The sequence below is a fragment of the Labeo rohita genome, chromosome 23, assembly GCF_022985175.1.
Source record: "Labeo rohita strain BAU-BD-2019 chromosome 23, IGBB_LRoh.1.0, whole genome shotgun sequence".
Taxonomy (NCBI): domain Eukaryota; kingdom Metazoa; phylum Chordata; class Actinopteri; order Cypriniformes; family Cyprinidae; genus Labeo; species Labeo rohita.
The window spans coordinates 5,593,701-5,613,163 of record NC_066891.1 but is presented as its reverse complement, the minus strand read 5'-3'; the positions used below and the strand labels follow the sequence as shown (position 1 = coordinate 5,613,163).

The following is a 19,463-nucleotide window of genomic DNA, read 5'->3' as shown; positions in this document are numbered from 1 at the left end:
TACCAAACGTTAGAATTAGACAATTAGACGATATGCCAATGATAACAGTAAAGAGAAAAGAACAATCCAATTGCATGTCGGCGCATGTTAAATGCAAGCAGTTAATCACATGCTCATATCTCTAGGCGCCATTCAGACAGAATGCACTTTTGTGTTGACAAAGACGCAACGTGGGCAGTGGAATAGGAAAAACAAGCAAGAAGAAGTGTGAACTTCTTTTAACTTGAGCGCCGCATTTTTATTATGCCATTACATGCATGAGATGCTGCAAGAGAAACGAGTGCAACAGTCAAACGCATCCATGTTTACACACAATAAAAAAAAAAATGAAAATCAGTGTAATCGAATAAAAAAAATGGTTAAGAACTACTACTGTATGTCTGATATTTCATGTTTGCATCATGATGACAGGCTGAAAGCTGCTGTTTATTGTTTTTATAGAACATTTATATAAAAATTACTTGAATCATGTTATAGTTACATTTTTAAGCTGACTAGTTAAAAATCATTTAAAAAAAAAAATAAAATAAAAAATAAAAAATATCGGTCAAATGTTCTGAGGGCTAAAAAAAAAAAAAAAAAAAAAAAAAAAAATCCCCATATCGCCCAGCCCAGACTACAACCTGTTGAATGTACAACTTCTAATAACAATATAATTTATTAAAACATTATTTAAGGAATATCTAGTAATATCTATTTACTAGTATCTGTAAATATTAAACAATTTAAATAAAAAACTATTTAAATATGAATCCTGCTTGTTCTGTTTTAAAGAAATAATAACACTACACTTCTTTCATGTTATACTTGCAAAAAAAATAAATTAGTTTAATTTTCTTTAATTAAAAGATAAATTAAAATAATGTTTTATCTGATAACCAGAAAAATGTAAATTTGGAAAAAAAAAAATCATAAAGCTTTCGTAAGAATACATAAAAGTTCTTTTTAAGCATTCAAATAATTAGACATGCTAAAACACAGAATTTGGTAACAGTAAAACATAAGGTGAAAAAAAAAACATTTCATAAAGCCCTAAACATGTAACTTTTAATAAATTGATGTTAAATTGTATAAGTTTCATGATTTTAAAAAAGTCAACATGCTTTTATATTAAACAAAACAGAATTTTTTAAATAAAGAAATAAACTGATTTCATAAGGCTGAGATTTTGAATACCACATAAAATCCAAGTTCCTTCGACAAAATGCTAAATTGTCTGAAGACTTTATGAACAAGTCACATTTGGAAAACATGCACCCTAATGAGGTTCCATTACTGTAACGATGCTGTCCACACTGGCAGTTCACTGTGTGTTGGAACAGAGCTATTGTGATATTATTCAATCTATTTCTGCATGCGATCCCTAAGGAGATGGAACCGAAACGGCCGTCACTCGCTCTAGATTCCAGGACAATGCAGCTCCTGATTTATCCCAGGCCAAACTCTGTCTGACCCATTTTACCCGCTTTCCAAAAATGCAAGATATCACCTTTCTGAGACAAACAATGGGCAAGGTCTCAAATGATTACCGAAGGCAATTTCTGAAATTATAATATTCAAGAAACAGGGACAAATCTTAATAAAAGGCGTCATTGTTTTACATTTCATTCAGAGGATCAACTCAGTTTCTACCAGCTCATACAGACCTCTTTACTACAGTAATACAACCTAACCTGGAGTTATCAGTTCTCCGCTGAGGCTTATTAAAACGCAGCATACATGTTTATCAATCCCTAAGAGAATGCAAAGCCTAAAAATGAGTCTGTATGTGTGTGTGTGTGTGTGTGTGTGTGTGTGAAGGCTTTAGCTCATTATTTGATGGTAAGGGAGACCCAGTGGTGTTTAACCCAGAAATTACCTGAGAGCAAAATCTGAAATCACAAGCACAAGTGTTAGACACTTCAAGCTCAAACACAAAATGTAAGCTTTATGCAGCTTACAAAACTGCAAAGGACAATCCGAAACATCTGCTACATCACAGCACCGCATTTATCACTAATGGCAGCTAAGTGTGACTAAAATCATCCGATATATGCACCATCTAAACAAGCCTCAGGCTATAGTGACTTTAACTTGACACCTGTGGGGCGTATTTGTGTGAACACCTGATTTTGCCTTCATGTAGCTCGCTAATAAAGGCTTTTCATTTGACCCATATATGCCCAAGGGGTGCAAAAACAATCAAAGTTCTGAACCAAGTCAACATCGGCAAGTCAATACGTTCTTCGAACAAAAGATAGACCTGTCTGCATATTTACAGTACCATGAAATCTTTCCTCTCGAGATTTGACAAATGCGTGAACTGAGCCCGTTCTAGCAGGTTTTCAACACTTTCTCTTTGCATTTTCTCTCCATTTCAGCACAGGACATAAAATGCTACCAGCTCATGAACCTTTGCTCCCAGGCCTATGCCTGATTAGCTTACTAATCTGTGTCCTAAATGCCAGGCTGCACAGGCTGGTTAAGTATGTAGTGACGGCAGAACAGAATAAACAGGAAGAGTACACAGACACCAACCACCTACAACAGTGTTAATGAAATTACATTAAGGTAGTTACACAAACTTTAAAACAATTGTTTAGCCAACAAATAAACTATTGATGAACAGGATTCAAGATATGATGGCATACAGGCTTTGTTTGAAAGCAGCCAAAGCTAGTTAGTAAGTCAAAATCCAAGAAATGTTGTTAGTGTACACTGACTCTTATAGAAGCCTGCTTCTGCCATGGAATAAAAACAATTAAATAAATAAATGCATAAAAAGGGACTTGAGACTTTTCTCACAATTTAGATTTTTTTTTCCTCTCAATTTTAAATTTAATTTTAATTCAATTTTAAATCTCAGAATTCTTAAATTTGTAAAATGTTTTGTAAAGAATTCTCTTCAGCTCACCAAACCTGCATTTATTTGATCCAAAATACAGCAAATAAAATATATATATATAATTGTACTATTTAAAATAAATGCTATTCTATTTGAATATGTTTTAATGTGTAATTTATTCCTGTTATCAAAGCTACATTTTAAGCATCATTTCTCCAGTCTTCAGTGTCACATGATCCAATCATCCTAATATGCTGATTTGCTGTTCAAGAAACATTTTTATTATTTTCATTTTCAATATTTAAAACAGCTGAGTACATTTTTTTAGGATTCTTTGATGAACAGAAAGATCCAAAGATCAGCATTTACCTGAAATTAAAAAAAAAAAAAAAACATTATACACTATACTATTCAAAAGCTGTCAGAATTTTTTTTTGTTGGGGGGGGGGAGAAATTATAGAAATTAATTTATAGAAATTACTTTTATTTAGCAAGGATGCTTTAAATTGATGAATAAAAGTAATGACAAAGAAATTAATAATGTTACAATTCTATTCCAGATAAATGTTGTTCTTCTGAACTTTCTATTCATTAAAGAAACAAAAAAAACTCCACTCTGTTGTTTTCAACATAACAATAACAATAGTAAGTATTATTGAGCAGCAAATCAGAATATTAGAATGATTTCTGAAGGATCATGTGATTTGAGTAATGACCCTAAAAATTCAGCTTTGAAATCACAGGAATAAATTACATTTTAAAATATATTCAAATATAAACAGAAAAAAAAAACAACATTAAAAATCTTACTGTTCAAGAACTTTTAACTTCTCAGAATTGCAAGTTAAAATGCAATTCAGAGTTCACAATCTCACAATTAATATCTCAGAATTGCAAGAAAAAAAGTCAGAATTGTGAGATGTACAAAAAAAAGGAGTCACATATACTTTTTTTTACTTATTTTTTTATTCTGTGACAGAAACAAGTTTCCGTAGACTTTATATCAGAGTAAATACAGTCAAATTATCCACAATAAATTCAGAGTGTGCCATAGCGAGCATGTACCATAGACAATGTGGGTTAAGGAGGATTTAAGGAAATATCCTCCATTCGTCTATCAGATATTCAAATAAGCACAAACAGATAGATAGGCAAACTAAAATACAAACACAGGCACACAAGTGGAGTGACACTTTCTTATTTTCTTCTGCTGTCGATGTTGTCCATCTTGGCTCTGCTGTGAATGGTTTCCATGCCAGTGTGCGCAGCAAAGCAGAACTGCAGAGGTCCGAGACAAAACATCGGATAAATGCTATGTAAATCAGGAGCCTGCTTTTGTTATACAAGATAATATATGGAAGAAGGGCGGAGAAAGAGATACCTGTTAAAACCGAATGCTTTCCTAGCCAGTTTTGTATCTGCTGCGAAATCCCAGTTTGCACACCATCCATTAATGTGTCACAAATAACAGTATGCTCAAAGAAGCACAGTGTCCAGGAGTGCCTTCCTGTTTCCCAGGTGTCAGATGATCCAACTTTAAGGGCAAAGGTCAGAGTTGAGCTTTGTGTCACTGACCTGGAGTTTACCTGTTTGTGAGCAGACTAGCGTCTGAAATCAAATGCAACCAATAACATATCCCCACCCCCTCCAGCGCGTCTTTAATCCGGGTAAATGGCAAATGTCTTCACATGGCACAATCACATCTACAAGCACAATCCAGATTCCAACAGGACAGAGCACCTTGCTGTTTGATTAATCTGAGCAACTAACATAATGCAACTAAACAGTTAAACTACACTCATGGATTCATTTGTAGCCAGAAAGTTAAACCTGAATGACTTCTGTTGACCTTTGTTAACCTCCACAAGACTAAATAAGTTTACTTTTTCAAGACAAAAAAGAAAAAGAAAAAGATAACTGTGACTCTTTATTTCACAATTTAGACCTTTTTTGAATTTTGAAATGTAAACTCAGAATTCTGAGAAAAAATAATTGAATTTTGAGATAGTCATAATTACCCTTTTTATTTTTTATCCCGTGGCAGAAACAAGTTTCCATAAAAAAATATACTGAAAAGTATATATATATATATATATATATATATATATACACACACACACATATATATATATATATATATATATATATATATATATATATATACAGATAGATAGATAGATAGATAGATATAGATATTTATATAGATACAGATATAAAAATATATCAGAAACATGTTCACAAAAAATGCACAATGTACAATTGTTCATACACAGCATGAAAGATGTTCATACACAGAGATGTTTTCTTGCAAAGAGGATCATCATATTTGTGGTAGCTTGGCATTAAAAAGCTTAAAAAACATCTGGTCTAGGAAACTGTGAACTGCATATTTCTGCCAGCTCTTACCTTGAATCTCACTCATAGTTTGGGAGAATTCTGAAAAACCTCAGGCAAACCTCTTGTCTACATCACCCAGGAAGCCATCCTAATCCAATACATCAGACACAACCTCATGCATACACAAAGTCCAAAGGATGCAACATCCATCATAGGGTGATGATAATGTGTGCGCTCATTCATGGTCAAATAAAGAGAGGAATATGGAGACATGGATGAGAAAAACTGGACTTTCACCCAACCCCTTCAATCTGAGACTGATTGAGAGGAGACAGTAGATCCCCCTTTTTTGAGCATGTAAATGTGAGATTATAAATCACAATTGTGTGTGCGATTGCTGTGTGTGCAGTACAGAACAAATACAAGATTAAAGAGAGAGAGAGAGAGAGAGAGAGAGAGAGAGAGATCAGCGATTAGTGTGCAATTCTCCACATGGCACTAGGATGTGTGTGTGTGTTTGTGTATTGGGGCGGGAAGGCTCAGAGATCTGAGCAGCTTAGCGGCAGCTAATGCTAAGCTTACAGAGAGAGGAAGAGAGAGCAGGGGAGCCTTACCCTCACCAACCAGTACAAGAAAAATCAAACCGTACCCAATTTAACCCATTATATTATTCCAGGGTGTGTTTGACAACATTGGCAGGATTTTACGCGACCTAATATTCAGGGTAATGACTCATCAAAACAATGTAAAATGACAAACATATATGCAAGTCAATTTGAGTCTGAATTTTTACATTCGAAACAATAAGTAGACCTACTGTTTCTTTAACTTAACACCTTTTCCCTTGAATGCAGTTTTTTACTCTCAGTAAGTGATCAGACACATTTAGTGCACTGTGTAGATTTACTGCCCTTCCTCCCTTACTAAACAACAGGGTGCTAGTTTATCCAGAGAGCACTTTGGGAAACGTACAACAAAGAAACCGCAGCACACTAACATACAAACAGCTAGAATAAGGCTACATTAACATTTAACATTTGGCTACAAAGGAACTCCTTAAATACTCTAGGATCTTTTCAATTTTTGTTAAAACTAGGGCTGCAAGATTTGGTACATTTTTAGTTTATTTTTCTTAAAATTTTGATTGCGAGTAATTCAGTCTGCAACTAAAAAGTTGCAAAAACGCCTGTACACTACTAGGGTGAAAAAAGACAAGCTAAAAACCAAATGTAAGACAGCTTTTCTGAGGAACTGCAATTTTTTCATTCATAACATGACCTTCTTCAGTGCCTAAAGTCAAGGCATGGAGATCAAATGATTCGTACTTCACATGATCCGCAAAAATAGGTCAAAAAAATACAAGTAAAGTTTAATTTTTCCAAATATAATAATATTTTTTATTTATTTCTATTACAACTGTACAATTAGAAAACCATACAAATACTTATGGCCGCCGTAATTTCTTAATTTTTTAAACATTAAACCGTCAAGCTTTTATTTTGGTGGAAAACTGCAGAGAGCCTTGAAGCTAAACAGAGAGTCTATACGCACTTTTTATTATAAATTTGGGAAAATGTTTGGTACAAGTTACGTTCCTAAATGCACAATAAAGGAATCCAAACTCAGAGCAGATGGAGCAGAATTTACTGCAAACTGAGACACTCCGAGACACTGAAAACACTGGATCATGAGCCCCTCACGTGTAAAAGAGTCACGCTTTACTCTGAAACACGCAGTACATGTATTTATTTAACTAAAAAAAAAAGCCTTTGCGATATGATTATCGGACTAAGCCATATCACATTTTTTAAATTTCATTTACTTTGTTTTTTTTTTAAGTTATATTTTTGGTCTCTTTATTCCTTTATTATTCAGATAGGACAAAGGAAAGTATGGGTAGAGAGAGGGGGGTGGGAACGGCATAGGACCTTGAGATGGGAATCGAACTCGGGTCGCCGTGAGCGCAGTTGCGCTGTGTATGTCGGCGGACTAACCACAAGGCTACCAGCACCGACCCATATCATAATTTTGATTTATCGTGCAGTGCTAGCAAAAACCACAAATGTCTGTAACCACAGTATAACCAAAAAAAAGTTATTAAAGAGTTATTAAAACAACACAAAATGTTATTTAAAAGTGACATATCATGAAAATCATGACTTTTTCCCATGTTTAAGTGCTATAATCGAGTCCCGGTGCATCTACCAACCCAAAAAAGGTGAAAAAGAAAAAACTTTTTTTTTTTGGTACGCCTTTTCCTGCAAGATTTAATTTTCCACACAGATCTAATGTAAACATGTGATTTCTTTCCCAGCTGTTTTCCTTTACAGACATAACCTACTGTTTTTGTAACTCCTGTGTGTTTTTAACATAAACTTGTATGTATTTGACAGTTTAAGCGCAATAAGACACGAAAGAGAGCATAGTTTAGCATTCACAGGATGTGTGACTGCCGCTTTCTGTATGCGTGCTTCGGATGTCTTCGCTCAGAAAACCATAAATCAGAAGTTTAAACTAACGCATGATTTCAACACAACAGACATGATAATCAAAAACACACAGATGTTTTTAGCAGGTATCTGAGACATAAGTTGTAAAGGTACAGCCTTGTTCTGGAAAAGGGGGTGGGAAGCAGCAGCACATTTGCATTTATAGAGACATGCATGAAAACAGCAGGTTTCTGTTTTTATTCAAAATGGCATTTTCAAAATAATAAAATAAAGGATCTGTGGGGTATTTTGAGCTGAAACTTTACAGACACATTCTGGGGACACCTGAGAATTATATTACATATTGTAAAAGGGGCATACTAGGTCTCCTTTAAAAAACAAATCTAGTTGTGCTGACAGTTTAACAGTGCACTAAAATCCTCTCTGAGAATTTTAGACAAACAAGACTACTCACTAACTGACTACTGAATTATTAGCTGACTATCCTTACACATCCTTGCCTTGAATGCTTTATATTCTTTTGTGCAGAGCACAGCTTTTGTGGCGCACCCAAAACACAAAATAGAAGCCACTTACATGGAAAAACGGCAACTGGATCTAAAACCTCTAAATGGCACGCAGCCAATTCCTCCATCTCTGAGTTACCAGAACCCTAAAAAAAATCTGAACGTAGCCTAAGAGCATATGTGTGTACTGCCTACAGCATTAGCTCAAGTGAGGCAGCAGTGTTTTGAGTTCAGAGGGATTTTTTGACCCAGCTGAGTACATTCTTGTGACCCAAATCCGAGCATGTGAAAAGTCAAAGCTGGAGTCAGACCTCAAAGGTTAAAACATGTTTACTTTACATTTTAATGTTAGGTGTTTTAAGCTAATTATCAATACATATAAGTGATTCCTCATAAAAAAAGAGATCTATCATTTCAGATCGAGAAATAAGTAACCTGCATCCTTATTTCATAAGTAAAGCCTTTAGCCTCAGTCTAAACAGTCCCATCCACCTCTATGTGGATCCTTCCAGTCAGCTAACAGAGCTGTGCTGCTGTTTACATTCCACCTCCTGGTGGTCATGTGACCCACCCACAGCCCAGGCCATCCTGTCCAACTTGTCAGTCATCTGCCATTGCTGTAGTGACAATGGGTGGGGCAAAACAGCCACTCCCAACAGAAAAAGAGCAAAAATATTTTCCTGCTCAGACACGGTGATAAAACAGACACTCAAGACCGATAAATGCGTTTTCCTCCACTTCCGTGAAATAGATACGATGCTGACGCTCACTCCAGAATGACATCATTCTCAGTCTGTATTCACAAAAATGACATTGATACTTATTTATGCAAAAAAAAAATACTAGGAAATCAGCTTAAGAGGATACTCAGAACAATATATATATAATAAACTGAAACAACTTGATCAGCAAGTAAATTGAACTAATTACTTACAATTATCTAAATTAACATTTAAAAACATATTTTTGTATTTTAGGTCATAGTCACAGAATGCGTGGTTCAGAATCCAAGCTAACACATAGGGTCTTAAAACCTTGTAAGCTGACTAACTACAATATGCTTTCAAGCATCACACCCATGGTGCTCAAAATTGCTGTCTTTTTAAGTTTTAAGACCCAGCCATAAACTAAAAAAAATGCCAGTACATACAGACACAAACCTAAAGAAAATCTATCTGAAGGCATCTCAAGTATTAAGGCCACACTTTCCTTACGCACATTTAGTTACTGAATCGGGGCTCTAAAATAGGTTGTCCTGAATTCTCACTGAGTGATTTTGGATTGCATGTGCTTTGGTTTTCATGAAGACTACAATTTAAGAGATTGAATGAGGTAATATCTATTTATTATGTTGTAACTAGTCACTGTTTCTTTAGTTTGACCTTCTTTTTTTTTTTTTTTCTCGCAGTTTTACATATAGTGAAAAATAAATGTAATGTATACACTACCAGTTATAAGGTTTTGGATAGTAAGGTTTTTAATTTTTTTTTTTTTTTTTTATGTCTCTTCTGCTCACAAAGCCTGCATTTATTTGATCCGAAGTACAACAAAAACAGTACAATTTTGAAATATTTTTACTATATTAACGGTTTTCTATTTGAATAAATTTGAATAAATTGAATAAATTATAAACCTGAATTTTTAGCGTCATTACTCCAGTCACATGATCCTTCAGAAATCATTCTAATATTTTGATTTGCTGCTGAAAAAACATATTATTATTATTATTATTATTATTATTATTATTATGTTGAAAACAGCTGAGTAGAATTTTTTCAGGTTTCTCCGACGAATAGAAAGTTCAGAAGAACTATCTGAAATAGAAATTTTTTATAACATTGAAAAAAGTTATCAATTTAAAGCATCCTTGCTAAATAAAAGTATTAATTTCTATCATTTCTTTTCCAAAAAATAAATAAATAAAACTAATTATACTGTCTTCAAGCTTTTGAATGCTATAGTGTGTTAATACACTAAAAAAATGTTTTTAACTGTTTTAAATATTGATTTTAAATATTGATAATAATAACAATAATAATAAATGTTTCTGCAAATCAGCATATTAGAAAGCTTTCTGAAGGACCATGTTACACTAAAGACTGAAGTAATGATGCTAAAAATTTAGCTTTGATCACAGAAATAAATTATATTTTAAGATATATTCAAAAAGAAAACTGTTATTTTAAACAATAAACATATTACTGTTTTGCTGTACTTTGGATGAAATAAATGCAGGCTCAGTGAGCAGAAGAGACTTCTTTTAAAAAACATTAAAAATCTTACTGTTCAAAAACTTTTGACTGGTACCATATGTTAAGAAAATTTGTATATACATAAATATATAATATTCTATATTACTTATAAAAAAAATGTTTACACATCATAAACCCTGCACAGTTATGACATCATCTGATGATACAAACCAAACAATATGAAAACAAAAAAACAACTTTTTAACTTGTACCAACAATAAAACACACAGGCAGACACTCTGAACACTTAATAGGCCAAGTATTAGCTTAGCACCCCTGAGAGCAAAACCCCAGAGAGATTAATATCAGCCTTTTTAATCTTTCCTATCCTGACCTCCCACGTACCTCCTCCTTTCCTCCTTCTCTTTCGGCTCCGCTGTCCCTCCTCTTCCTCAGCGATGGTTGAGAGAGACGGGATAGCCGACCTGCAGGCCCCCCTCCTCATCCTGAGGGGGGCCGGCATCCTCCCCTCTTCTCCTGTGCCTTTCTCTCTCAGTACCCAGCGCTGCTAACAGCTAGCACCCCACACATCTCTTCTGAATGATCTCAGATGATACAGCACACAGTAGGAAGAGCAACAGACACAGTAGGAGCTGGAAGACGCGGCAAGACAGATTGAAGGGAAAACGAGATGAGTCAAAACTCCTTCCAGCCCAGCCCGGCTTACTGACGTTCCTGTAATCCACAGAAGCAGCCGGCTCCCTTCTTCCTTAAGCCTGAGAGACACGGCTGCTCTAGTTGCTGATGCTGCCACTGTCTCTCTCCAGGTCTGCCTTACTCTCTCTCTCTCTCTCTTGCACAGGCCCTTATAGAGAAAGTATCACAGACTGACAAATGCACTGAAACACTGCCTCACACGCACACAGTCCCCTGTTTCCTACTGAAATATTCAGTATGAAGATCAGCAAGGTGAGCCAGCAGATTAACAGACACCATGACAATTACGGCACACAGAATGGTAGGATAAAAATGGACCCAAAAGAGATTAATTATTGCCCATCCTACAACATAATGAGCACTTGTTTTTACTGCTGAAGGTCCAGTCACATTAGCAGCATTTTGGCAGGATTTCATAAAACTGACCAATTTGCAATGAATCCGCTGCGAGATGTGCATGGGGAAATCTTTTGCCTTCACATGAAATTCCACATTGTGCAGATTCCTATATTAAAATGACCAGATTTCACTCATGAAAATTTATCAAGCAATGGTAAATGTAATTGCACATCGTCCCACTGTGGCTCAAATATGCTCAAAAACAAATACACAGGCTAGGGATGGGTTGGGATGATTGCCTAGTCATCCTACAACAGTGTTTGAACATCAAAAGAGCTCAAACTGAATGTGATGAGTCAAAAGGATTGGGTATTTCCATTGTGTTGTATTTGCTGGCGGCGTGCAAAAACAAACAACCTGATTAAAAAACAAATGACTAATGAACCAGTTCAGGTAATTAACTGTAAAAGTAGTTTGTGTTTTGGAGTTTATGGATTGTCAGTCTAGTAAAATACTGAATCCATCATAGCAGTTATTGCCTGTGTGCTGTGTCCCACCCTTTACTGTCAGTGGATAAGAGTGTGTGTGTGTTTATGAAAGAGAAACAGCTGATAGTCAGTTTACAGCCAACGGGTGAATGACACGTAAAGCTCAACCTATGACCTACTGCAAACTGAAAAGCATCACTTATGACTCTAGTTCATGAATACAAAACTGATGCAGTAATGAAATACTGTAATTTGATTCCCTTTTATTCAGTGCACAGTTGACTAAAACCACTAATAACCACCAAATGATTGCAAATCCTCCTCCTACTTTAATCCACTATACCACCAATATAAATAAGGCTATTGTTATACAGTAAATCCAACACATATTTATTCCCACATTATTCTGTTAAAAACTCATTGTGTGAGACTGAATCTAATAAACACTCTTTAACCTGTATAAGAGACAATTAACATGAATGAATAAGCCAAACCTGATAATTGTATGTGTAATAAATCCATAAAACTCTATAAGCAAACAGTTTCTTGTAATAATAACCATCTGTCTATTGATAAACATTAAACAGACTATTTAAATGCTGAAAGTCAGGTTAACAACTTAAAAATGTCTATATGTGACCCTGGAGCACAAAAGCAGTCATAAGGGTCAGTTTTTGTGAAATTGTGATTTATACATCAACTGAATATAAACAACTGAACAACTCAAAGTTGAATAAATAAAATTTCCATTTATGTATGGTTTGTTAGGATAGGACAATATTTTGCTGAGAATCAACTATTTGAAAATCTGGAATCTGAGTGTGCAAAGGACACTTATTAGGATATTTACTTAATATCCTAATAATTTTTGCCATAAAAGAAAAATCAGTCATTTTGACTCATACAATGTATTGTTGGCTATTGCTATACAAATATAGGACTGGTTTTGTGGTCCAGGGTCACATATGAATTGCATGCATTTTAGTGCATGTGACATCTCGTAACACTGAAAATGCATTTATATACATGTGCGGTTTATTTACATTGCTTATTGCAAATGAACACAAAAATTTGCATTTAGCACTCATAAATGAAAAGGTCGGATTCATTTAGATGCTAAACCATTCAAATATTCAGGAAGCAGGGATACAATTACCATACAATAAAGCCGTCATTAGGGCTTCTCATAGACAAGCTTCAGTCACATACAAAAACAATTGTTTTGTTCCATTCAATTATGCTCTACTTGACATTTACTAAAAACATATGAAAAATACACCATTGTATGAATGGTGCATTATATAGTGAAACAGATGCAAGAGATTTTAAGAATTAGCTTACCTAACAAAAATTGAAAATTTGCTAAAACAATTATTCACCTTGAGGCCTTTCAAGGTGTACAACAGTTTGTTTCTTCATTGAAAAAAAATTTGGAGAAATTCATGGATCCAATGGATCATCTGTTGTGAATGGGTGCCGTTATAACTGGCCGCGATAACTTTGAATCATCGCTTCTGGCCATAATAAGCAATATTACAGATAGAGGACTCATATTTTAGCTGAAAGGAATTGTTTTGAAGTTAAAACTAAAGCTTTTTACTTCACAAGAAGTTAAATGATAGACTGAAGTAATTTGTGGATTATTGTGATGTTTTTATCAGCTGTTTGGACTCTCATTCTGACGGCACCCATTCACTGCAGAGAATCCATTGGTGAGTAAACGATCTCTTCCAACGAAGAAACAAACTTCATCTTGAGCCCATGAGCTGCATCACTGAGGCACCATATAAATTTTTTTTTTTACAGATGTATGTATGAGAAAGAGTCACCACCCGAATAAGGCTTTAGATTGCCTGAGTGTGGGTAAAGTTTCATCAAATTGTCATATTTTGCATGAACTATTCTTTAATGCTTATACTGATCAGCAAAGAAATTAAATTATGAGCCGATACTCAGAATAATCAAATATAATCAAAATAATCAAATCTCTTCATATTTATAACAGTGATCAATATCTATCTATAGCAAAAAATAATAATAATAATAATAATTAATTGCAACTACACTATCAGTCAAAAGTTTTTAATTAGCTGTGTGGACTCTTATTCTGACAGCACCCATTTTCAACCAAATTCCACCAAATTTTCAACTTATTAATGCTTACACTGATCAGCAAAAAAAATAAGTTATGTAGCTGATGCTCATAATAATCAAATATAAAGTAATCAAATATAATAATAATAAAAAACCTAATCTCTTCATATTTACAACAGTGATCAATATCCATCACAAAAACACACACCATCATAATCATGGTTCTATTTTTCTCAGTTCATAACAGAGGAAGCACAGGAATCTGATCTTTGCCCCTCCAGCCCCAAGAAAGGCAGTAACCTTACACTTTAACTAGTAACACTGTTGCTGTCTGTATGTAAAATCCACCGACAAAGCTATAGGTACATTTTGTAACCACAAAGGCTAAATAATATATCTGTCAATCTGCAAAATTGGTAAAGTTAATCTAGAAACGTATAAATATCAGACTGACAAAACTAGTCAGAAATATTCTTTATGCTGTACCATTTTATCTGGGTTTTCCTTCCTTTTCTACCAGGTTTTTATTTCTCAAATTGCACAATTTTGGCTCATGTCTATTTTCAAAAATGACAAGGGTTGGACTAGACATATTAACCATCAGAATTAGGAGAAACAAGACAATTTGATAGTGGATAATAGAAGGTTAGTTATAATAGTTAATAGATAATAGATAATAGTTAGTTATTAAGACGACGTGAGGAGTAATCTACACTTAAAGACAATGTGATTCACTCACCGGAATATTTATGTAATAAACAAAGCAACTGAAGACAGGACGATTGCATTAGACTCTTTAAAGAACTGGTTTCGCGATATTTACTTGACTGTAGAGATAACACAACAACACAAGTAAAATAGCATACAACAGATATCAAACTTGTCAACTTGTCAACATTAGCTGTAATCACGCGCAGAACGAGCACGAGCACGTAACAGGTGCTCTGCGCAAAAGTACTTCAACGGGATTTAAACAAGTTTAAACTAATTAAACACCACCAAAACCATATCGAAACATAAACCAGTGTTTTTCTTCGTGACAGCTGATGTAAACACCCGCTGGCGGTGCTCTGGCTCAGCGTTTAGGCTGATTTACTGATTTAATCCCTTTCGTCTGACCGGCTTGCGCTTGCTTGTGAGGTAAAAGTGTTTTATTTAATGACAAGTTTAACTAACCAGCTTTAAAAACAAATAAGCGTATGGTACACCCGAATGGAAGTGGGATAGCACTTTTGGACAAACTTTACGGTAAATAAATAAACTCTCACCTTGGCTGGAACTCTGACAGACGTCGCTTCCATCCCGCTCCGCCATTTCACCGACGTCACATGAGAGGATTAGGGAGCGCGCTTAGTACAAAAGCGGCGGTCGCGCCTCTAGCGGACAGGTGCAGAATAACAGATTTGGACTTGTCTGACTGCAAGAGCTCCTTTCTAATAATTTCCAGTTTTTGATAAATATTGTAAAAAAAAAATTTTTTAGTTTGAATTATTTAATATACCTGACTTTATGTAACTGTACACTGCCAGTCAAAAGTTTTTTAATGTTTTTTAAAGAAGTCTCTTCTGCTCACCAAGCCTGAATTTATTTGATCCAAAGTAACATTTAGAAATATTTTTACTATTTAAATAATTGTTTTCTATTTAAATATAGTTTAAATTGTAATTTATTTCTGTGATTTCAAAGCTGAATTTTTATCATTATTAATCCAGTCACGAATATTCTGATTTGCTGCTTTAAAAACATTTATTATTATCACTATGTTGAAAACAGCTGAGTAGATTTTTTTCAGGTTTCTTTGATGAACAGAAAGTTCAGAAGAACAGCATTTATCTGAAATAGAAATCTTTTGTAACATTATAAATGTCTTTATCATCTATTTTGATCAGTTTAAAGAATCCTTGATAAATAAAAGTATTAATTTGTATCATTTCTTTCCAAAATTTCCAAAAACAAATGATACTGACTCCAAGCTTTTGAATGGTATAGTGTATTATGTTACTTTTTATTTCAGATAAATGCTGATCTTTGGATCTTTCTATTCATCAAAGAATCCTGAAAAAAGATGTATTAGACTGTTTTAAATATTGATAATAATAATATTAATAATTAAATATTTCTCGAACAGCAAATCAGCATATTATTTCTGAAGGATCATGTGACACTGAAGACTGGAGAAATGATGCTGAAAATTTTAGCTTTGATCACAGAAATAAATGACATTTTAAAATACATTCAAATAGAAAACAAACAAATATTTCAGAATTTTACTGTTTTTGCTGTACTTAGGATCGAATAAATGCAAATAAATGGCTTGCTGAGCAGAAGAGACTTCTTTAAAAAACATTTAAAATCTTTTGATTGGTAAAAATCTTTTTGTTTGTTTGTTTTTGTTTTAAAATCTTAATTGAATTTAATTTTAGAATATTTATATAATTTTATATTTAAAAAATACTTGTTTTATTATTTTCAGTACAATATTCTAATATTTTCTATAATCATTCAATCGTTTATATTTATTATATTTTAATTATTTTATTTTATAATATAGCAGTTATTATAAATATGTTGATTGTTTATTAAAATATTTTACTGATTAATAAAGTATTTAATATTTTTAATTAAGACAAGTTTATTTTGTGTGTTAGTATGCACTTAAATAATTGTGTAATTGTGTTGCCATCTAGTGGTAATGTATTTTCATGTTAATCAAATTCTTATTAGACACCAATAGGATGCTTTTCAATGCTCACCCACTACGGGTCACATTTTAAGATTCTATTCCTTCCTGTCAAGTACCTTGACCTATACATTATGTACTTTTTTTATGGTATACTTGTTTATGTTTTCCTTGTAATACTATGACATGTCCAGAAGGTGGCAGCAATTCACAGTACTCTTTCATATCTTCAAAATATTAAGTGAATGTACTATCTGGACCTTCATGATCTGAACATGAAAATTATAAGAATGTATCATATTTATTATATAAGTACAATAAGAATATAGACTGTCCCCATGCACCACGATGTGGTATGTGTGTGTCTGCATGAGTGTGTTTGACTTGTGTGCTAAGCCAGTTGTTATTTATAGGAGTGATATCATTTGACATCTCTCTTTTACATAAAAACAAATGGATAAAACATCAGGAAAAAAATACTTCTGAGAATTGTTTGGTTCAGCTTAACACAGAATGTACAAAAACAGAACAATAAGCCGTGTATTTTTAGATTGGATGGTTTAATATTGAATATCCCCGGATAACCTCTAATCCACATACAGGCACCCCATGCTTTTTGTCTACCAATCCATCATCCTGGCTGCTCACATACATCATGCATCCCACATGGTTATTAAGAAGCATTATAAAGTAGATAACTGAGAACATGAAGGTACTAAATCTCTCTCCGTCAGTCTCTCTTGTTCTCTTTCTAGAGCAGCACTGGTGTTTTGGGACTGGGCCATCTCATTAGTGGGAGTTTCATTACGTTACATAAGCCCTGAACACTTTCTCTCCTCACTGTCCTCTATCCCACTGAATCTCCGACCTCAGCTTCCCTCTTACATACACATCTGCATCGATATAATAATCATAACACAGGCAACTCCTTCTCTCAGTTTGGTAACAATATGTATTTGATTTGTAAACCAGAACAAGTTTATCTGGAAGATCATGTGCGTGCCACACCAATTACCTGTTTCCTTTGTTTTACTTGTTTATACTCCACCTGCATGTTTACTGTATTCTGTGACTGTGCTTTATCATATTTTGTATTGCATATTGTATTAGACTGTATTGTATAGGAGCACAGTTGCCTCCATATATCAATTATATATCATTATAAAGCAAAATATTAAAAAACAAAAAAACAAAAAATCAAATCAAATGTATTATATAGAATGATAATATATTCAGTTTTATACAAAACATTAACCTATGTGTACTGAAAATTGTATTGTAGTGACGGACAGACAGACAGACAGATAGATAGATAGATAGATAGATAGATAGATAGATAGATAGATAGATAGATAGATAGATAGATAGATAGATAGATAGATGACAGACAGACAGACAGATAGATAGATAGATAGATAGATAGATAGATAGATAGATAGATAGATGGACGGATGGACAGACAGACAGACAGACGGATAGATAGATAGATAGATAGATAGATAGATAGATAGATAGATAGATAGATAGATAGATAGAAGGACGGATGGACACACAGACAGACAGACAGACAGACAGATAGATAGATAGATAGATAGATAGATAGATAGATAGATAGATAGATAGATAGATAGATAGATAGATAGAAGGACGGATGGACACACAGACAGACAGACAGACAGACAGATAGATAGATAGATAGATAGATAGATAGATAGATAGATAGATAGATAGATAGATAGATAGAAGGACGGATGGACACACAGACAGACAGACAGACAGACGGATAGATAGATAGATAGATAGATAGATAGATAGATAGATAGATAGATAGATAGATAGATAGATAGATAGATAGATAGATAGATAGATAGATAGATAGATAGATGGACAGACAGACAGACAGACAGACAGACAGATAGATAGATAGATAGATAGATAGATAGATAGATAGATAGATAGATAGATAGATAGATAGATAGATAGCAGGACGGATGGACACAAACAGACAGACAGACAGACAGACAGACAGACAGATAGATAGATAGATAGATAGATAGATAGATAGATAGATAGATAGATAGATAGATAGATAGAAGGACGGATGGACACACAGACACACAGACAGACGGATAGATAGATAGATAGATAGATAGATAGATAGATAGATAGATAGATAGATAGATAGAAGGACGGATGGACACACAAACAGACAGACAGACAGACAGACAGATAGATAGATAGATAGATAGATAGATAGATAGATAGATAGATAGATAGATAGATAGATAGAAGGATGGACACACAGACACACAGACAGACAGACAGATAGATAGATAGATAGATAGATAGATAGATAGATAGATAGATAGATAGATAGATAGATAGATAGACAGACACAGACATAGATAGATAGATAGATAGATAGATAGATAGATAGACATAGGACACACACACAGACAGACAGACAGACAGACAGATAGATAGATAGATAGATAGATAGATAGATAGATAGATAGATAGAAGGACGGATGGACACACAAACAGACAGACAGACAGACAGACAGACCGATAGATAGATAGATAGACAGAGATAACCTGATAGAGAAGTTTAATACCATGCTACATGTCAAAATGTCACGGTATTATCATGTCTTACTGTACCATTGTACTGGCACGGCTTGTTCAGGTTCTCTGTTGTGTCCAATGAGCACCAAGGGATTTCCCGTTTCACCAATGCCGTGCGCGTTCTGGCACTCACAGCGTTAACGCGAGCGCGCACATTGGTTTGACATTCCCCTCCCACGCGCCGGGCGTCCTTTAAATGCTCGCGCTGCGC

The 19,463-nt window shown here is 34.2% G+C and overlaps 1 protein-coding gene across 10 annotated transcripts in view; it reads right to left on the bottom strand.

Annotated features, from left to right (window-relative positions):
- Nucleotides 1-15,293, bottom strand: part of map7b (microtubule-associated protein 7b) — a 44,065-nt gene extending 28,772 nt beyond the window's left edge. For 4 of the 10 annotated variants that reach the window (XM_051096724.1, XM_051096727.1, XM_051096728.1 and 1 more), the window contains exon 1: nucleotides 10,715-11,110. In XM_051096724.1, the coding sequence (XP_050952681.1) occupies nucleotides 10,715-10,832 (118 nt within the window). In that variant the 5' untranslated portion in view covers nucleotides 10,833-11,110. Of the gene's footprint in view, nucleotides 1-10,714; nucleotides 11,112-15,215 lie in introns of those variants that run through there. The other 6 variants (XM_051096720.1, XM_051096721.1, XM_051096723.1 and 3 more) reach the window with 3 other exon arrangements.
- Between the last annotated feature and the right edge of the window lie 4,170 nt (nucleotides 15,294-19,463).